Below are 22055 nucleotides of genomic sequence, written 5' to 3'. Positions count from 1 at the left end.
TTATTCGTACACACACATTCACATTCAACAAAGACCAAAGCACGAGTGCTCAAATTAATGTGGTTTCTAAGTTAATACATCTGCGTCCCATAAGGAAAGAATATAAACATCAGTAAAGCTTTTTTCAAATCGTCTCTCCCTCTTGTAGTGGACATCGGATCTTGCTTAACCTCCTAGGACCTGGCGTCCACATATGTCACATTTTGGGTTATTTAGACCAAAATACTAAATTTTGCTCTACAAGGGCCTGATGTCCACTTACGAGAACAATATACTGCCTCTGTTTTATCGAAATTTAAAACGAATATCCTCATATGTGGCTCTCATTTTTCTTAGAAACAAAAATCAGGTAAAAAAAAAAAAAAATCTGGTGATTCTTTGTTTTTACATTCATCGGGTCCTAATATGCCCAAATATCAAAGAGAAATTAAAAATGCATGCCATGGAAGAGTTCGGGTCTTAGGAGGTTAAAGACCAAGTTATGTGACGTAATCCTGCGGAGCGAGAGAGAGAGAGAGAGAGAGAGAGAGAGAGAGAGAGAGAGAGAGAGAGAGAAGATGGAACTGAAGTTCTGGGCCTTGTTTCCCCCGACCGAACGGTCCGTCCTAGTAATCTTTCCGTCTTAAGATGGCGGGGTATGGAAACCTTGTCCGAAGGGCTTTGGGGCAGATAGGAGGTCATGGAGGAGTCCGGGGTTTTTTGCTCCAGCTGTTCAGGTGAGTTTAATAAGACGTGTGTGCCGTCTGTGTTTATCCGCTGGAGGTGAAAGATAAGGGTTAAATGCGGCAGAAGAGAAGCGCGGATTTGGAGAGCTAGCTGATGTTAGCATGCTGTAAAGGACTCCTGATTAGCTAGACATTAAGAAAATGGTGTAAAGTCCATTAAAGGGCTTGAGGAAATGTGTGAAAACTATCAAAACTTTAGGACTTTAAAGGTGATTCGTTTTCAAAATAAGGTTATGTAAATGCTACATGATGTTGTGTTTATGACCTGCAAGTTTTGGGGAAACTAACGTCTGTCTTCCTATTTTATTGGCAGAGTGAATGATATAAAAACGGGCACACTGGTCGGTGTGGATAAATATGGAAATAAATACTATGAGGACAAGAAGCATTACTTCTTCGGTGAGTCAAATTAATTTCAGAGCGCTATAGTAACTGTTTCACGTCTACAGATCTTTCTGTTATCTGGTTTCACTCATCCTAATGTTTGCAGTCAGGGTAGTTTAAGGTGGGTATCAACTTGCTAAATCAGTCTGGGATTTACTGATCCAGCCGTGATCTTTTCACGTTTATTTATATTTTACTAGGAAAATGGAAAATTAGGTGCAGCGATTTATTGCAACATGTGCAAACATACATGTAAATTAGGGGTGCAACGATATTCGTATTGATATTGAACCGTTCGATACAGTGCTTTCGGTTCGGTTCGCATATGTATCGAACAATACAACATTTGTAATTTATTTTATCAACTTTCCTTCTGAAGATGCTGTCTGTGTTGAGCGCTCAGTGAATCTGCGTTCGACTACTCCGCCTAGGCTGCACTGTCGAGCACAGATCCACTGAGCGCTCAACACAGACAGCATAGTCAGAAGGAAGAGCGCAGGGCAAGCTAGCGAGACAGAAGTTAAGCTCCCCCACCCTCATTCAGATCTGGCGTTTGGAATTATTTTGGTTTTCATGTGACGTATGACCCTGAAGGTAAGCTCATGGACTAAAGTAAAACAGTATGTTGGATGTGCCATGCAATGCTCAATTACATGGGTGGGAGCTAGCGTGTTAGCGCAGTTAGCTCGTTAAGTGTTGGCCGTCTAGCCCCACGGGGCGATCGGCGGTAGCTCGTTAACGGAGATTTGCCGTGTTGTGGCGTTAAGGTCATTTCAACGAGATTAACCTGAAAGCACTAGTGGGAACACAACGAATATGACTGCACATTTACGCCGACATCATCCTAGTGCAAAGACAAAAACAAGCATGCTACTAACTTTAGCCGAGTCATTTAGACAGCTGTTAGCACGTGATTCTCCTTATGCTGCTGAGAATATAGCCCAGAAGAAGCGGATAGTATAGCTTTTATTTTGGAAAGAGCCATTTCTCTGTAATAAACTCTCTTTTCCAAAGATGAGTGATTCCTCAATCAGATACAGAGCTCGCAATATCGCTAGCCCGACGTCCTGGGGATAGCGATTTTTTTCAGTCAGGCTACCAAAATCTATCTCTTCCCTGCCCGTAGGGCTATTGTAGGAAGGAAAAATATATGTCAATGCTTTTGCATTCTTTCGGAAATGGAGCTGGGTAATTATGTCATTGGCATCGGTGAGCCACTGTCAATATGTGACATATTGAAATCGCGTTTGAATTTGCGCTTGTTTTTTTGCTTTCACTTTGCAATCGTGCGAACTGTGTATAGAGAGCGACAGTCTTATTAATCGTTAGCTTACTATGCAAACATGACAAGTGAAATCTCCCGCAGCAAGCTTAAACATGTGAGAGGTTGATCGCGCAGAGAATCGCTGAGCTTATGTGAGTGCGTGTGTAAAAGCAGCAGGATATATATATTTTAGTTCTGCTGAGCCAAATAAGACAGGTCAGGGTGAAGAAGTGACAGCCAAAGAAAAGCTTACCACAAAACGGAGAAGTTATGACAAATCAGACTATAAGGCAAAAAGAAAGTGCAGCTTTATGGTTTCATGGACAAAAGAATTTCTGTGGCTGCAATATGACGAGCTAAAAAACAACACGCACAAGGGTTAGGGTTAAATTTAAAAACTGTACTTTTGAGTTAAAATATATATTTATAATTTTAATAAATGACAAATTAAAAAGGCATGAACATTTTTTTGTATCGAAAAAACATCGAACCGTGACACCAAAGTATCGAACCGAACCGAACCGTGAATTTTGTGTATCGTTGCACCCCTAATGTAAATGTACTTTCTCTGCTTTGTCTTATATACAGTTCTAATTCTAATGTTTAATGTGACCACCACTTTTCTTTAACACATCCTGAACTCTCTCAGGTGAGATTTCTTGTAATGTTTTTAAGTAGTCTTCAGGAATAGCTCTCCAGCTTCTTGAAGGACACTCAAAGCTCTTGTTTGGATGTTTGCTGCCTTTAGATGGTCCCACACTGCTTCAGTAATGTTAATGTATGAGCTCTAGGGAGGCCAGTCCATGTCTGATAGTGCTCCATTGTGTGTCTTTCTATCCATGTACGCTTTAACTGCATTGGCAGCGTGCTTGGATCAATGTCATGCAGGAACACGAAGCTCCTGTCAGTCAGATTTCTTTCAGATGATATTGCATGGTGGTCATGGCCGCAAACCATGACAGAGCCTCTACCATGTTTTACAGATGGTTGTACATGCTCACGTTTGTCTTCCTCTCCTGACCTTATTCCATCAGAATCAGTTCCACTGATTTTCAGTCTAGTTCTCATGTAATTTGGCATACCCCAGCCTTTTCTCCCGCCCTTCCTTAAGAATGGCTTCTTGACAACCACTTTTCCACTGAGACTATTACTGGTGAGGTCTCCGTGATTCAGTGAGGTTTTTAGATGATCAGCTGAAGCACCAGATGCATCTCTCAGTTCTTGTCATGTCTTATAATTCTTAAGAACATGGCCTTCAGATACTGTTTATCTGGTGTAGATAGTTTTTAGGCCTGCCACTTTTTTTTTTGTTTTTGTTTTGTCACGCACTTGTCCAGTTTCCTCAAACCTTTTAAGGACACACTGCACATCATGGTGAGATATGCCAAGCTTTCAGCTGATAGCTCTTTGGGAATCACCTTGGGGAGAGGAAGGTCTGTGTGTCTGTTCTTAGACTGCTGCCCCCATGACTCAAACAGTACATTTATGACGATTAAATTTGTTTGATGCCAGGAAGGAATGCTGGCCAGCAGACTGTGTGACTATGGTTTTTATCAGTATCACAACTCAGATTAATGTATATTCCAGTAAATGAATGGTTAGATGTGAGGGACTCTGTTGTGTTTAAAAAATAAAATAAAAAAATCCCAGCTTCAATTCCGGCAGGAGTAAAGATCGTGCCTCAGGCATTAGGAACCAGTGTACTTCAAGCCTGGTTCAGTAAGAGGCACTGATGTCCGAGAGATCTTCCAGAAATAGTGATGCTGATTTACAGAGAACTGAGAATCGGTCCAAACTCATTGAGCAGGTTAGGGCTGCTGCATCAGTTACCATGGTGATGAAGAGGAAGAGAAGTGAACCATCTTGGCAACACTGAAAATTCAGGGTTTAACCTGAATTTGACCTTGGCGATTCCCTAATCTTGCTCCATAGCACAGACATTATGTCAATGGTGACCTGTCTATGGTTAGAGGAAGGATTTGAGTTCAGTTTAAGTCAACTGCCTTTGACAGGAAAAATATAGTAAAGCCAAAGTAAATTAAACTTCAGGTCTTTGATGGGTCTCCAGCAACCTGTTGGATGTTAGGAGGTTAAGTGTAATTTAGGATGAATTTAAATGCTCCTTCAAAGAAAATCCCTAGTCTTAGTTTGTGTTTTGTCTTTGTGCGATCAGGACGTCACCGCTGGGTGATCTACACCACAGAAATGAACGGGAAGAGGACTCTGTGGGAGGTGGACGGCAGCATGGTGCCAGCTGAATGGTGCGGCTTTTATAATGGATTCAAATAGGGTCTGGAATCAGTTAAAAAGCTCAATAAGAAATGTAGAAAACCAATAATGTACATTTTTAATGTTAGAAAGTGTCCATAATATATAATTGTGTATATATAATTTTCCAGTAATCCAAATTATGTTTAGTATTTACTGTAAAGAATAATGTTTTGTGCAAAAGAAAGAACTAGTATGAGATGGTGAAAGAGGAATCTTTTATTTTTTTAAGACTTAGAGTTTGATCATTTAAAAGCTGGTGTTGTTTAAGCCTCCCTCTGTGCACTCTTCAGGCATTGCTGGCTGCACTGCATGACCGACAACCCCCCTACCACACATCCTCCGGAGCCCAAGAAGTTCCTGGCTGAGATTCACCAGTTCAACGTGAGCGGCACCCCACAGCAGTACGTGCCCTATTCTACCACCCGCAAGAAGATCCACGAGTGGATCCCCCCCAAAGCCGGAGCTCAGTGAGCTCGTCATCATCCACATTTTAAATTATGGTTCCTTTCCTGTATCCCTGTCGTAAATAAAACCTCTATACCTGTGTTTGTGGTGTGAGTCCTTACGTGAAAGGGTTTTCACTTTTTTTCTTGAAAGCTTGGACATCAGACACCTCTAAATTGTTTTTAAATCAAAAACATCATGTCTGTAGTATAATGGCTTTGGTGATTTTCTACAAATAGAAATGATTTTAGATGCTGTTCAAAGAAGATGGAGAACCTTGGAGTTTATTGATGTTTTAAGCTTTTAAAACCACACACACTGCTACACCATGCTACACCATGCTACCAGCCCTGTACTGTTGGTACAATACAGGATTCATGCGTTAATATTTACACAAAATTCTGACCCTATGTTGCAGCAGCATTAAAACTAATCAGAAAAGATGTTTGGTTTTTTTTCAAATGTCTGTTGTCCAAATTTGTTACCTTAGTTTCCTGATGACGATTCTGCTTGTAGCCCATCTTCTTTAAGGTTTCAGATGCTCTTCTGCATATTTTGGTAATAAGAGATTTTTTTAGTTTCTTTTTGCTTCCTACCAGCTTTTCCTTTGAATTTTTCCTTCTTTTTTTTTTTATCAGTGCACATTAGGTGGAAACATCTCTTTGCTTATTTTAAGCTTTTCATGGATGCTCAGATATTTTTGTAATTCCACTAAATTGGCTCTGCATTGCAGAAAAACTCATTCGCAGAGGTGTGACAGAAAGAGAGAGAGGAAAAAAATTAAATCCAAACAGACTAAAACTCAAACACTGGACAGGAAGTCAAGACCAGAACTGCATTAGTAAACTGGTTGCACTGTGCGTCTGTTGTGTGTGCCTGTTGATTAGTGCAGGATTAGGCTGAGCTGGAGGAAAATTGCAGCCTGCAGCACTTCACTGAGATATGCAGAGATCCTCTCAAGTGCCCGACTAAAAGCCGCACTGATGGTAACACAGTGCCACACTCCCTGTGAATGTCAAGACCAGCCCAGAGCTCTCTGCAGGGCTGCACACTGACAGGTACGTCTGTCTTTTATTATTTACACAGTCTGAGTATCTGAGCATTTCCACACATCCCTTTTTACTCCAACATAGGTTGCACCTTTTTATTGGTGTCCACTTTGCAAAAATGATGTGCAGCATTTGACAGTCTGTTTGCATCATTTATTAAAAATATAAGTAGTTTGGAAAACTCAGTGTTTTTTCGCACCTCTTTGTATATTTATACAAAAAAAAAAGATTAAAAAACAAACAAACATTTTCTTCTCTAATCATACCAAGAATGTCATAATGATCTGACAGCTGTTTGTTATGCTGTGAAAAGAAGAAAAATGTTCACTGTTGAACAAGGAAATGTGGCAGCAACGGTTGTGTTTTTTTGTTTGTTTGTTTGTTTTTTAAACCCTTTAAAATATACTTTTTTGGGGGGGGATTTCCTTTATTCTAAAGTAGTTTAAAACCTTCCACAAATTAAATAAAATGATCAGAATGAGAAGAAATAACATCTATGAGATCATGTCCCAGTCTGTAGCTTTGTTTAATACTAATTTGTACCACACGGGGGCACAGGGATTGAACAAAACCTGTATTTCACCAGGGGAGGTATATGGCAAAAAACAAAACTTTTACCAGAATCATAAATTAAACAGTAGCAAAAATCTGAGCTGAGCCCCCTACTGGTGGAAGCATCCCTCAATTCATTATATTCCACTTGTCCAAAGTCAGGTTAGGGTGGCAGTAGGCTAAAGACTGTATTCTAGGCATCCTGCTGGTCAGCCACAATTCCCAGTGTCTCCAGGGGGATACTGGAAATTCCCAGGCCAAACAACTGGCAGAAGGTGCCCAACTGAGGTCTCCTCTAATGGGGCACCCAGTTGGGCATAACCAGGAAACCACAAAAATAATACGCAAAATATGTTTTTTCCAACATGACTGAAAGACAGAGAATTAAAATTCTGGTGTTTATGTGAGAGTATTTAAAGCCAGCAGATCATGTTTAAATTATCTTGTTCAGTAGTTAAGACTTTGTTTTTATATATTTTTGTATTTTTTCAGCAATCTGCAGCTGTTAAATGAGGAGGTTCACTGCTTCATCACTTTTTGTTCAAGGGGAACATTTAGAAGAAGGTCCGTGCAGTGTAAGTGTACGTTTCAATTTATCTGTAATACAGTTTAGTGGCCAACAGGTGGAGTTGTTCCCCTTTTGTTGCCATATTGCTCTCTCAAACCAGATCATGCTCAGGGGGCTTTTTATATCCCCTTGACTCAGCATTTCAGCAAACAACAGTCCTCTCAGAAAGGCGACTTTTCATCTAAATCTTCAAATTAATTAAGAACAAAGAGCCAGAAGTGCTTTGATGTGATAACACAGAGGCTTGAGTGGCCTTTAGTGCGCTCTTCAGGCTGATTTCTACATTTCTATTCAGTGAACGGTTCATTTGTTGCTCATCTGTTCTGCCTACATCTCACGTCAGCTGATAGCTATTGTCTGATTCATCTTCTGCAAATGGAGCAGATAATCCCGTCTCTGCTTTTGTGTTTGCTGATGCAGCGCTACGCTGAAGTGGCAGCTGGTAAAAACAGCACCAGGGAGTCTAAAGACGGTCATCCTAACACAGAGACACCCTCCTTTTTCTTCACCACCTGTCTTGCCAGCTATCATAACTCTTAAGTGTCAACAGCTTCATGCCTCCTCTTTATCGAGTCTCTTTACCATCCTTCACTTTTGCCACTCTCTCCCTCCCCGTCCTCTCCTTTTTCATCATTCATAACCGACTTTCTTCCACGAGGGGGGTTTGACTCCTAGAGGAGCACCCTCTTTCTTTTTTTCCCACTTTCTTTTTAAAAAAATCTTTAATTCTCTAAATGTTAGCTCAGCTTAGTGGGTCGTAGTCATTGCCTCAGGCCTTTGATTTTTTTTATAGACCTCTCCTCTCCTTTGGCTTTTAAAATGTCCCAGTTCTGCCCACTTCCCACGAATGATACTGCACACATGAAGGAGAAATTCAAAGCTTCTCCCCCCACAGCCTTGAAGAGATCCCCTGTCAGTCACTGGCATCCCCTCTCTTGGTTTTCTATAGCGAGATCACAATCCCTTTTCTCTTTGTTCATCATTTGTGTTTGCTTTGGAAAAGCACAGGTCTGTTAATGCTGTAGGTCTACTATTGTTTTTCAATATATCAAGACTTTTTGCCATAATTTATAAGTGCTGCAGTTCCTGAAATGCACCTGAAGGAGAGGCTGAATGAGTTTTCATTGAGGATACCTGCCAGGTTTTAACTAAAGTTCCTTAGCGAACCCAAATGCAGGGCTTCACTTAGGGATAAAGGCATCAGAGTAAATGTTAACTTTTGAAAAAGTAACAGAAAAAAATGAGGAGGATCTACAGAATAATCCAAATGTACACCATCAGGAAAATAACAAAACTCCAAAACAAGGGGGAGCAGGAAAATTAGACAGGAGACTACAGAGAGTTAGGGAAGGCAAGAGAAGAGGAAATACTACATTCTAATTATCCAGAAAAGACTCCACCTTTTGGCCAGCGGCAGATGGGATAGGCTTCCTGACCCTGAATTTGATAAGGAGAAAATGGATGGATGGGCAAAGGGGAGGTCGAAGAAACGCAGTTACCAAAGTAAAACAGGAAGTAGAAACGATGAAGACAACGATAAGATGGAGGGACTCTGTAGACACTAGCAAAATATGAACATGGAGACATAAGAAAGGAGGTCAGTACACTAAACATGCTTAACTGTCTCTAGTTGATATGACCACTCTTACTGACACCACACAGAGCCAAGAGTAGAAAGTCTTAAATCTGAACTTTAAACTGAACTCATTATTTGAAACATTTGTCCTTGAGTCCTCTCATTACCCATGAGCACTCTGATGGTGTCATGGTCCTGTGTCTAGTGATCCAATGTTTATGTTTTTGATTATTCGTATTCTGAATTTTGGGGATTTCTAGTGTTTAGGTTTTGTTTCTATGCTTCCCTTGTGTGCTCCGTGTTGCATCTAGTTTTTTCTGGTTTCCTGTTTTACTTTGACAGTCCTGTGTCCTGTGTTTGTGCATTCTGTTTTGCTTCCTCCCTGTCTTGTGTGTGTGTGTGTGTGTGTGTGTGTGTGTGTGTGTGTGTGTGTGTGTTTGAGATTAGTGCCAGAGTGTTCCTTCGTTACCCTCTTGTGTATTTAGTCCTCTGTCTTCTCTCTGTAATCGTTTTTTTGCATTTCCTTTTCTTTTGTTGTCCTTGTGTTTCCAGCTTTTTAGGTTTCTTGTTTGTTGTTAAGCTGTCATGTAGTGTTTAGTTTTCCCAGTATAGGTTTTGTTAGCTCTGTGTTAGTCAGTCTTTGCTTTTATTCTTCTGTTCGTGTAAAATTAAGGCTTAGGTTCTGTTAATATCCACCTCCATCTCCGTTGTCTGCATTTGGGTCCTCACTCCCTCATCTCCATGCCGCCTGCTTTAACAGAGGTGACACATGGATGCATCATGGCCAACGTGGGGTTCAGTATTTCGCCCAGGGATACAAGGGATCAAACTTCTGACCTCCCACTCAGTAGATGGTAGATGACCCTGTGCAGCTGAACCACAGCCACAACCTGGCAGCGCATGTATGAGAGAAAACGAGGTACAGAATAATAGGACTCCTGTAAAGGTTGTGTTAGGAGCACACAACTTGGAAAGTATTTCCTTCTGCCAGTGTTTGGTACTTGTGTGTCATGACCTCAATTTCTAGTTTCTGAGACGTGAAACTGCATGTCCAGGTTTTTTCAAATAAATAAAAAGGTTCATATTTGCAGAAGGACATTTTGTTCCAGATGGTACCAAAATCAAATATAACTGCCGATCCAATGTTTGGCTTAATAATTGTAATAAATGTCACTTAAATAGATATTGCAATGTTGGTGAGTTGTTTTAATGAACATTTTGCGATCTAGTGAGCAGTTTTACTAAAAACTACTGTGTATTTTCCATAGTAATGAAGCAGCATGCCCTTCAGTGAAGCCTGGTTCATTATAATAGCAGCAGAGCTTCACAGACACAGTGGAATAAAGTCTCTGGATTATGTGGGAAATTGTTCCGTGTTGCTTCTATGCACAGCCTTTGAGCAGCTTTAATGTTTTAGCTGTTTACCGTCCCCTGGGGGCAGTGTGACAAAAAACAGGTGTGTGGGCTGCTTGGTCTCCTTGGTAAACTGCACACAAGCATATCTGCGCAGCCCGGCCCTCATGCCCCTTTGCACAGATTCAAAATGACCCAAATGATCATAAAGCAAGCAATAAGCTGTAACCTCAGACAAAGGAAAAATAAGGCAATGCAAAAGTGCCAAAATCTGCAGTTCCTTCAGTGGCCACTTGAAGCAAGTCTCTACACAGGAGAAATAAAAATAAAATATAAAAAGGTCAGCAGCCAGAACAACTGAAGGAACAGTGATGGAGAGCGGACAGGCAGGTGTGTTTCAGGAAGGTATTGCTTCTTGCAGGTTTGGGGTTCAACTTGACAGTTCAAGTAAATGCCAGGATTGTGACACTTTGCAGCTTGTTTTTCATTCTTGCAAGAGTTAGCTCCTTCCTCCATATACAAAATCACCTGCCTCCAAAAAAGCATCAAAATTCAGACTTTTAGCCTTTTAAATGCACTGGATGACATCATTGTAGCTGCCTTCATCTTTTACATTGTCTATGGTGGTAAATCTTTACTGAACCAATGAGCACGCATGCAAATGCATATTTTATATATTTATTACTCGTGCTATTTTGCAAGTGCCCCCTACTGCACCCTCAACTGAATTGCTCCAATATCTGTACAAATAGGGAAGTAGATTGGCTCTCTTTTATTGGCTCATGGTTGAGCCAATCAGCCAGTGCGTAACGTCAGGGCGATTACTCTCCTCTTTTATAAACAGTTTATGCTCTGGACATAATACTGACTGCATTAAATCATTGTTGGTTTACACTGAGGAAAAGTGTCACCAGCGTCATCGTTTAAAGGTATTCAGAAGCATATGAGGATTATAGCCCTGAGACATTAGCAAGCAGATATTACTAAAATTCCTCACTCTTCAGTGGAATTGTTAATAATAACAATAAAGAGATAATAAATAAGCCCTGTTTATTGTCCTCTATGTGTGTAGTTTGAGTGGGAGCGGGTGCAAAGTCCAGCACACACAAACACACACACACAGAGGCTGTTATCTGACGCTGCAGATTAGCAGTGCTGTCAGAGTCTCTGTCCTGTAGAGTGCGTTCACCCTCAGGGAGCAGGAGATTCCTGCATTAACTCAGCATTCCCACACTCTTTCATTCCCTTAAACCTCCCTCCCTCTCTCCAAGGCTGTCCCTATCTCAGTCCCTCCTCATCACATAATCCTCTGCTTCTTCCCTTTTGACTGGCAGTGGAGAATTGCTGTTGTTGTTGTTAATGTGTGCAAAGTGTGTCCCGGCCGGTGGAGGGTGGCCGATAAGGATCAGGACAATTCCTACTCAGGCTCCCTCATGCCTTTTAAGGTGGCTTTTCCGCCTGAAAGGCACAAGTGTGTGAGGAGAGTAAAAGAACAGGGCAGCTCAGGAGGAGTGAGTGCAGTGCTGGTGGAGCTCTGACAGCTCTGCTGAGACAGGAAGCACTAGATTTCACAATAAGACGGTTGCATTGCACACAGAAGTCGACAGACAGGCACACACACTACTGCCTCCTCTTAGAGGGGAGTCGTAAAACTTCAAAGAGCCAGACAGAGCTCTGTGGTGATTTCAGAGGTCTCCTGAAAACCACGCTGGAATGCACTTTGACCTCAGGGTGTGAGGAAGAGGAGACATGAGGAAGAACTACAGTGATATTCCACTCATCTATGTGACAGAGGTAGCTTTTGAACTTTATTTCACTCTAAAATCTGACTGAATGTTGATTATCTTGTTGTCGGCTTGATGAGAGATGAAAAAGTCGCTTCTTATTTTGTTTACGTGAAGTCGCCTGCAATCACTTGATATTCACAGCAGCTCAGGCACACAAAGATAAAAGCATTCATTTATGAATGAAATGTGCTCTGATGTATAGTAAGAGCTTGATATTCCTGTAGGCAGGGGAAGAAGATTTTTTTTTATCTTATGCTGTGTTGTGATTACATTGGCATTTTCCACTAAACATAACCAAGGAAGTTGATTTTTAACAGTCTGAGGTCGAGTGAGACAAGTTTCACCACGTTTCTCTCTGAGCGTCAACGTGTGATTGGCCTTAGGAGCTTGAATAACATCTGAGGAATGCCTACACCAAAACACTGGCTATGCACACGTATTAAAACTGCCTGAGCTGTTTTTATTTTCGCTTTCTTTCTTTCATGATTGTTCTAAAAGAAGTCAACCGTGAAGTTTTCTGTTTCTGTTCCTCCTGTCTCTATCTGTCCATCACAATCTCAGCTGCTCTATCAAAATGTCCGGTTGCTGAACTCTGTGGCTGTGAGAAAAGCGTCCCAGAGCGTATCCCTGGAAGGGCGCTGTGCTTTTGGCTGCTTTTATTGTGCTGACACTGTGTGTTTTATGTGTGCACATGCATTATGTGCCTCATTGTGCCAGTATATGCACAACACAAATGCATTAAAAAAAAAAGATCTTATGTAACCACTTCCACCACAATGAGCCTCTTCCTGTCCTGTCAGGCTAACAGCCTCCATCAGATGACCAACAAGGAAACAGTAGAGGGAAGAAGCTGGTAGTTTTTATCTGTCATTCTCATCGAGGTCTCAGTGGTGCAAAAACCTTCAGCAACAAGTCTATAATCAGCTATCGCCTGTGTTTTCACAACTTATGCATGCGTGATACGTTGTCAAACCCTCTGTGTGCAGTATGTGTGCGAAGCCTGAGAAATGTAGAGACTTCCATCCATTTACCATGGTAACCAGCAGTGTCTAAAGCATTCAAGACCTTATCTTAGTGCTTCGCCTTGTCTTCCTCCTGCTCTCTCGCTGTGTTTTAACCCCATAACAGAGGGAACATCTCAAAGGACATCATAGCAAGAAATGTCTTTTTAACCTTCATCCTTACGTGCACTTAAAGCAACACTATGTAGTTTTTGTTGCGTGCGTATTTGGTCTATATCAGGTCTCAGAATTTGTTAAACGCAACCTGAAAGGAACAAAAACACAAGACATATTACACTGTGCCAGTCAGTTTCAACTAAAATTAAACCAAAATGTAAAAAAAGTAACAAATGAATAACTACAGCCTGCGATTCAGGTGCTTGTAGAACCACCTTTAGCAGGAATAACTTGAAGTAAATTGAAGTAATCGTTTTCTGTATGATCGTATCAGTCTCACATTGTTGTGGAGGAGTGTTGATTCAGTTCATTGAGGTTTGTAGGTTTTTGTTTATGTACAGCACTCAGGTCCAACCACAGTGTTTCAATTAGGTCGAGATCTGACATTAGATTTACTGCTGTGCTTGTGATCATTTGTTCTGCAGAATGACCTAATTATGACCGATCTTAATCTATGAACATAAGTACAACAAAGCAATCTAGCCATTTGATAACGCTTGAATGAAACATTATCAAATTCCATTTTAGTCAAATAAATTGACTAAAATGTAATTTTTATTCAGTGCCTTAGTAAATTGAACCCCACATAAAAATCTAATTCAGTTTTATTTGTACAGCCCCAAATCACAACAACAGTTGCCTCAAGGCACTTTATGTTGTAAGGGAAAGACCCTACAATGATACAAAGAAAACAGGAAAAACCCCAACAATCATATGACTCCCTATGCAATCGCTTTGGCAACAGTGGGAAAGAAAAACTCCCTTTTACAGGAAGAAACCTCCATCAGAACCAGGCTCAGGGAGGGTCGAGTTGGGGGTGAGTGGATGAAGACAGGACAAAGACATGCTGTGGAAGAGAGACATAGATTAATAATAGCAAATAATTAAATGCAGTGAGGTGTATAAATGACTAAGAATCTTTATCACAGTCTTGGTGAAGACTGAAAACTGCTGGATGCCAGATGTTTTTCTGTATTGCTGCCCAGTAGATGCCAATATGTAATGTGTTCTCAGATTAATGTAAAGGAGCGCAAGTCTAAAACTTTTATGCATGGCAGTAACGTTTCATACATCACCAAGTAAGTACAAAAGCAGGCAGGACTGCAGTGTTTCTCAGATAAAGCTGTTTAGTGTGTTGTTTCCACAAATATGAAGTCAGTCAGTCAGACAGGCAGGCATGGGCACGGCAGCACCGAGGAGAAAAGACTTTGAGCCAAATTACTATTCAGCCGTCTGCAGCTGTCAGTATAACTCCCTCTGACCGGACTCCACAGGCAGTTTTTCATGTTTCCTGACCATCTTTTCAAATTTGCTGCCATCAGAAATTGTTTCTAAATAAATAACATTTTTTAAATATTAAAACAATTCAAATTATAAATATTTAGTTATATTTGGGAGTCCAGACTTCCAGAATGACCAGGAAGAACTGCAGAAATTGAATTAAAAAATAACATTATTGTACAATAGCACTGCTATTTTTATCAGCACAAGATAAAATATTCTAAAGTGAAATGCATTTTTGATTTAGTGCACGATAGGCAGACCCATCTGCCTCCAGAAATACATGCATTTAACCAGCCATTACAGCTGTATGTTGTATATCTGTGTATATATAATTGTGTATATACAGCATGCACACAGTCACAGACTCACATAAATGTTTATGTCAGAGTTTATGTCAAAGAGAGGAGAAAATGCCAGGAGGTGCCCAAAAACACCCTACACCTGCAGGCCCAAACCTCTACGTGTTTGATATAATGAAGTAAATCCACCTGATGGCTTCAGGGGTGTGTTTTATTTGTGTTGTACACTAACAGGTGCCCAATTCATGAGGCACCATACTTCTAAGTGTACAGATGACTCAGTAATTGTGTTTCTGCTGAGCGATAAAGACCCTGCAGAGGTTTCAGAGTGGTGTAGTGCTGCTTCTTGGAGAGATGCTCATAGATATTATGATTCTCTCGGCTGTGGAGTTTAAGCAGTAGTACAAATGCTGTCACGCTGTGCTCGATGGCAAGTTGACCTTTGAGCTTCAGGTGGTTCTTTGAGGTTTTTAATGACGGCACCTTCATGAGATTGCTTTATTGTTGTTTTAACATCAAAAACACAAACAGACCTGCAGGCTGATTGACCCCCTTCTATGTCAGCTTAGGACTTTGAACAAGATCTATCCAATACACGCTGATGCCAACCTCCAGACAGGAAAGCCAACATACAGGTTAATCACAGGGGCCACTGGACTTTAAACATGTCTGTGCATTTATTCTGCCATTATTCTCCTGATTCATCAACAATCAAGCTTATGGTTGCCAATTATGGGCAGTCGAAGATGTATGATTCAAATTCACAAAGACAAAGTTTTGAAAAAGTGAGCAAAATCATCATCTACAGAAAATATGCGAAAATAGTTTCCTTCCTGAAGTTCCTTAATGTATGGGGTCAAATCGAGCCACAAGTCATGAAGCACAAAGATGCCTCTTGATATCACATTTACAATTTGATGATTTGACAAAGGAGTTGAAGGATGGATGAATGCTTTGGTGTCCTCATACCTTGACTGTTTTAATTCATTATACTCTCACCATAATGATGTTTCTGGCACATGCCACCTGGAACAAATTCGTTTTGTTGTGAAGGACAAGCTGAAGGCTTTTGCCATAATTAAGTTTTGCTTTCTCCTCAGATAACATCCAGTACAGTACAGTCATCTCTTATCAAAGTGTTACAGTTTCCGTTCTAAATTTCAGTGTTGTGGGATGATTTTCTTTTGTTTAATTCTATTTATAGTCTTTATTTGGCAGTACGGTGCAGAGAGTAGACAGGAAAGCAAGGAGAAAGTGGGGCAATTGCGGGGGAAGACTTGAATACATGCAACTGCTCCAACCTTTGGTATTTGGAGCACCATGACAAGGAGGAACCCTCATCATGAATCGTCCATGAATAGGCGCCTTAAAAAGATGGAGAGGTTTATGTATGCCCCTGAGGCCTATTTGCCCCAGTAGGCCCTCCCAGGGCAAAGTGGCTCCAGGTGAAGGGTCAAAGTCTGATTCTTATGATTACGATCTTTATGAAGGACTCATAAATGGACAACGGTGTCTCGCTGGGACTGGGGTTACAGGGTCCACACAGCCACGACTATACTGCATCTCCTGCACGTCTGTACTGTAATTTATAATTACATCGAGGTTATGATGCCATTAAAACCAAGCGAACATGGACTGAAACAACTTTTAGAATAGAATAGAATAGAATAGAATAGAATTCAACTTTATTGTCATTGCACATGTCACAAGTACAAGGCACAATGCACTTTTACTTCTGCTGTCTTTTAAAGATTAAAAAAATAACATTTAAATAATCTAAAAGAGGCTGTAATGAGATAAATCATTAACAGGACTAGTCGCACTAAAGGGCAGGCTCGAGAACGAAAAAAACTTCTGTTCGTTTTTGATATTTAATGTTTCCATTTGCTTCTAGTCTCATTATGACTCACATTTTCCTCTCACGCTAATTACATTTTATTTTTGCACCCAGACAATTTTATAGAGTTTATTCAGCGTGTCTAGCATGTAGTGAACAAAAGCCCACATCTTCACCATTACTCACAATCTCGCATCTGCCTGAAAACTGTCAGTCCCCATGATATAAATTTCTGAGAATGCTCGTTGCTCCACGTAGCGCTTACTGTGTTGACTTGCCAGCAGCTGGTTAGAAGCCAGTACGAGATCAGGAACTGAATTCATTAAAGACAAAAAATGCATATCCTCGAGGTGAATCAGCTGAGGTTAAGTGTCTGTGAGGGTTTCGGTACAAAGAGTTGTGTGTGCGTTTATGCATGTGTGTCTTTGTCTTTGCCTGCTACACTGTTAGTGGCTACAACTAACAATTAAAAAAAATTTTTTTAAATGGCTAAACTTGCAAGATTCCCATTAGCTTCAAAAGCACCGTAGTGCAAAACAGAAAGCGATAACAAGCTAAACTAAGCTGATGCAAGAGGCCAAAAGGAAGGTGTAAGAGTGTGCCAATAAAAAGAGCAGGAGCATAAATAATGAGAATTATTTAAAATAGCACTGAAGAAGAGTATTCAAAGAGTGTAAATCCCCCTAAGAATGAGGGCTGTACTAATACTTTGATATTTTATGATGTTTTTATTACAACTTCCTGACATCAGAATGTTTTAATTATCCAGTCTTTAAGTCTGATGTCATTAGCTGTTTCTGGGTCCAAACTTCGCTTCATGTCCCAAAGAAAAATAAACACTGTGGCAACACTTAGCGTTACAAACTGTCTACATCGTTTCATCTGTAATAAAATGGTCAGTGTGGCTGCTCTATCAGGTGTAATATATGAAGTTAAACATCCAGGCATCCATGAAAAGTTAGAGTTCACTAGTTTCCATCTAAAGATGATATACCATGTTCTGACTGAGGGATTTCACATTAGCACAGTGAAGCTGTGGATAAGTGATGAAATGTTTCTCCCACTGAAAACGCTATGTCCAGATGAATAGAATCAACCTTTTGAGATTACTCGAAATGGTTTCAAGGTCAAATTACAATGAAGGTCAAGGTCGAATGCTTAGCCAGCCCAGGTACACGTGTCCCCTGAGGCCTAATATATTGTTGTGAAGTTTAAGAATGTCCGTGGAAGCTTGTGGGTAATATAAAGTTTTTAGTTACAGTATTAGTTACAGTATCTCACTTTTAGCTCTACTTTTGGTCCCCACCAACTGCTGCAGAAAATGTCTAACTTCCCACAGTCACGGTAAAAAGAAAGTACACCCTCTTTAGGTTTTGTGGTCTGGGGAAGTTTTATAAGGCCAGTAAATTGACCCCAAGATCAATGACCATACAATACTCAGAGATACAGAAAAACCCAAGTGCTACACCTCAGACTCTACAGGCCTCAGTTAAATGTTAAAGTTCTTAAAGAAACTATACAAACGACTCGACAAGTGTTGCTTATTTTGAACGACTACCAAGAGAAAGCCTCTTACCTCTAGAAAGAACATGCCAGCTAGACTTAAGTATGCAAAGCTGCATCCCAACAAACCACAAGGCTTCCAGAACAATATCCACAGCATGTTAGCCCACACACCTCGTACCAACAGTGAAGCACAGTGGTGGAGGTGTAATGATTTGGGCTTGTTTTGCAGCCGCAGGACCTGTGCACCTCGCAGTCATTGAGTCAATCACAAACTCCTCCTCTGTACCAAAGTGCTCTGGAGTCAAATGTGAGGACATCTGTCTGACAGCTAAAGCTTGGCCTAAATTTGGTCATCCAATGGGACAAAGATTCCAAGTACAGCAGCAAATCTGCAACAGAATTACTGATAAAGAAAATAATCAAGGTGTTGCAGTAGCCCAGCAAAAGTCCAGAACTCAGCCTGATTGAAATGTTCTTGTGGGATCTTAAGACTGCGGGCCATAAATGAAAACCTCAACAAAGTGAAGCGACGTTATAAAGAAGAATGTCTCACCTCTGTGTTCCCTCACTAATAAAACCAGGAGATGAGGGAGGCAGCAGACTTCCACAAACTGAACATGGCCTCATCAGACACTGATTAGACCGGAGCTGTTTGTGTTCAACTCTCCTGATGATAATGACCTTCACTGACAAGCTTTTATTCAAATTACTTCCTCTGCATCCTCTGATTTTTGTGCACGCACTAATGAAAGGTGCCATGCCATAGTCACCGTCCATTACGCCTCATCTCTTCTGTTCATGCAATGCTCAATTTATCACCATGGGGACAAGCAATGTTGTTAGCAGCCTCTTACTGTTCATTCAGACACCCTATGACTAATTAAAGGAAAATCATAAACCCTTCATTCCTACAGTGACGGGATATTTTGACAGGTATTTCACCTGCTCAGTTTCTACAATAACAAACCAAAATTCGCACATTTATACCAGGATTAAACCACAAGACAACCACCTATTTTATAAAAAATAATCACCTAATTGTTATAAAAAAAAAGTTATGTTTTCACCGGTTGCTGTGATTTATGAAAGACACAAGCGTGTCTGTATATTTAGTTTGTCATTAAAGTCTGAGGGGCACTTCCTCTCCTCACATTTGAACACGAATGCTTGATATGATAGGATTTATTCATCCTTTAACCGGTTTCCTGTTGTGTGCGTGCTCAGCTTCATTAACATATAACCTTGTCCTTGACTTTAGCCTCAAGCTGCCTGGTCTGAAAAGTTTGTAGTGTAAACAGAGGCTTAGTCTTCCTTCTGTCATAATTTATTTTGTCAGCAGAAAATAGAAGCGTTAGATTCCCTCACTTTAGTTCTATTCCTGCTTACAATCCTACCCTCATTGAAATGATCCATTGTGGTTGCTCTGTAAAGGTTTTAATTCAGGTTTATGGTTATGCCGGAGGCCAATGCTGAACTGTATCACCTTATGCTGAGTTGGGTTTTGAATATTTTATCCTTATAATCCATAGGTTAAGTTTTAGGTCACATCAGAACAAGGATAAAACCTAAATACAGGTTAGTGGAGAGCACAAAGAGAGAGCATGAGAAAAAATCAGCGCTTTTATAACAAATTCTTATCGGCAGTAACCTACGTTCTTCTATGTGTTACAAGAAGTTGCTTGAGAACATTGATGCCAGTCTAATATCAGCTGTACGCAAGCTAACAGCTAGTTCAGCTTATCACAAATACAAAATTAGCTGGTTTGGCTCTGAAATGTAACAATTTGATTTGTAAAGAAGCTAGACTTAAAAACGACAAAGAGTTCCCACAATAATTTATTTAACTTTTAAGTTTCATTCAAAGATAAAGCAAAGATGGAAAGCTAGCATGTTTTCGCTTAATGTGTCTCAGAGCTAGCAAAGGAAACATTGAGAAACAATGGATCATATAAGTGTCTGTTGCTCAAAAAGCTAATAAATCTATAGAGCTACTTATAAAGGAGACTTTTTGCTGTCGGGGTTTTAGCAGCTGAGTCACTTGATATTTTGAAGAAATAACAGTGAAGGTGTCGGTTTGTTGAACCCCTTCCTCTTATCTCTCGCTGACCTCTCACTTTAATGTCACACCTTTGTGATTTCCAGTTCCTTTAACTCTGCCTCGGTACACCTACACATCACAGCAGTTGTCACTGATTCTGAGGGAAAAAATTAGCAGAGAGAGACCTGAAACCACTCAGAAGAAGACAAAGGGGCCTAAATGTCACACTCTAGCAGTGTGGGGCAGGCGGTGACGTAGGTGGGACCACACATGAAAGCGTGGCAGCTGCCCCACGCTTTGAAAGCGTGACCCTTTAGATATTTATTTCAAACATCCTGTGATGCCTGGGTGTTTGCTCAGAGAGGCTGTGCTGTCTTTTATGAAAGCTTTCACACATTCTGATAGATCTACTCATGTAACCGTGTTTTGGATTTAATGTGAAACATATTAGACACAGCTAGGACTGGGACATGCAATAGAAATGTGTCATATATGTTTCACATTAGATCCAATGGTTTCCCTGTTTTATCGCAATTTTAAAGATGTAAAGATGAATCTGTTAACTGAAAACGCTTTTATTTTTAATATGTAAACATTTTTACTACCTCTCTTTAATCCATAGTCATAGCAGACTTGTGTCTTTGTTTTATAAATTAGAACAAAGTCTAACAACTACAGCATGCTGATGAAAATGCTGGCCACGCCTCCTAATCTTTGATTCTGGTGTATAAACACTTTTCCTTGATATTCATTATGAAGAACTCACTGAGCTCGGGGATTGTGTGTGATGTGTGAGTCACCAACTCTCTGCTCACTCGGTAACTGCAGAGCTCTAAACCTCCTCTGGCATTAACATCAGCACAAAAACTGTGCTTCATGGCACAGGTTTCACTGGCTCCTGTAGACGTGACGCGTTGAGTTTATTATTACATATTCTCTGTTTGATTCTTGTCTACAGTTTACATTTCAGGCTTCATGTATTTTCTTAGTGTTTTCAGTATTGAATTCTTAGTTGTACATGTTTTATTCTGCTTGTTAGTTATCTTCTGTGTCTTATATTGAGTTTTACTCCCTCACATGTGATTGTGTTAATTTGGGTCACCTCATTTTCTCCCAGCTGTGTCTAATTCCCATTAGCCCTCAGCGTGTTAGCATGTGTAGTCCTGCCATTCCTATCTATTAAAAATCTTTTCTTTTTTTTCAGCCATTTTTGAATTGTTTGTTTTTCTGGTGGACTTTGCTTTATGGACTTTCAGCAAACAAAATTAAAGGCTTGCTTAAAGTTTAAGTTTGGCTAACCCATTTCCATGTATCCATATTTGGGTCCTGAGCGCTTCAATTCATCACACTCTTGTCCGCATAGTGTCGCTGACTTGCGGTTAACCTCACAAATCCTTTTTACCAGACTTTAATGAAACATAAAGGAGAACAGCCATGCGGATCATTTTATTTTAACGAACTTGGGTAATTCTGATCTGTTAGTGGTGCCACTTTAGAAGCTGCAGGAACCTTTAGACACAGAATTGTAAATGACATTAGACTTAAAAGCAGAACAACATACATACAAATATAACTGTTACATTTACTGTGATGTTATAAAATGCTTAATCTTCTGAACATAAATTTAACAGTTTATGTTTAAAACATTTAATTTGAGACATAAAGTGGATATAAGAGGCCAGCTGACAATGTTAAAACTATCGCATCTGCTGACTTTTGTTTTTGGGTTAATTGGCCAACCCAACATCTTCAGGTATCTGGTTTTAGCAACTGGTTAAAAATATTCCATCTGTCCACTTCCTTTACCAATTCAGGGAAAAGACAAGGTAAATCCTGGACAGAGAGAGAGACGATCAGTCACACCTATCGGCACTTTAGGATCAGTTAATCAAGCATGTGCTTCTTGGACTTAAATGATACTAAAGTATGAAAGACGAAAC

At 40.3% G+C, this 22055-nt stretch overlaps 2 protein-coding genes across 4 annotated transcripts in view; both read left to right on the top strand.

Annotated features, from left to right (window-relative positions):
- The first annotated feature begins 577 nt into the window (after positions 1 to 577).
- On the top strand, positions 578 to 5190 carry ndufa12 (NADH:ubiquinone oxidoreductase subunit A12). Its single transcript, XM_026147071.1, has 4 exons — positions 578 to 716; positions 1039 to 1124; positions 4547 to 4634; positions 4935 to 5190. Exons 1-4 carry the CDS (start codon positions 628 to 630, stop codon positions 5113 to 5115), a joined length of 444 nt encoding a protein of 147 aa, XP_026002856.1. The 5' UTR covers positions 578 to 627; the 3' UTR covers positions 5116 to 5190.
- A 583-nt stretch (positions 5191 to 5773) lies between these two features.
- The window catches only part of tmcc3 (transmembrane and coiled-coil domain family 3), an 85711-nt gene continuing 69429 nt past the window's right edge, over positions 5774 to 22055 (top strand). Inside the window, exons 1-2 of one of the 3 annotated variants that reach the window (XM_026147554.1) lie at positions 5774 to 6146; positions 7182 to 7264. In XM_026147554.1, coding sequence (XP_026003339.1) covers positions 7199 to 7264 — 66 coding nt within the window. In that variant the 5' untranslated portion in view covers positions 5774 to 6146; positions 7182 to 7198. Of the gene's footprint in view, positions 6147 to 7181; positions 7271 to 11535; positions 11981 to 22055 lie in introns of those variants that run through there. The other 2 variants (XM_026147553.1, XM_026147555.1) reach the window with 2 other exon arrangements.

Source organism: Astatotilapia calliptera, chromosome 17 (genome assembly GCF_900246225.1).
Source record: "Astatotilapia calliptera chromosome 17, fAstCal1.2, whole genome shotgun sequence".
Lineage (NCBI taxonomy): Eukaryota > Metazoa > Chordata > Actinopteri > Cichliformes > Cichlidae > Astatotilapia > Astatotilapia calliptera.
Note: the sequence above shows the minus strand (reverse complement) of the source record. Positions and strands in the feature narration are given on the sequence as shown.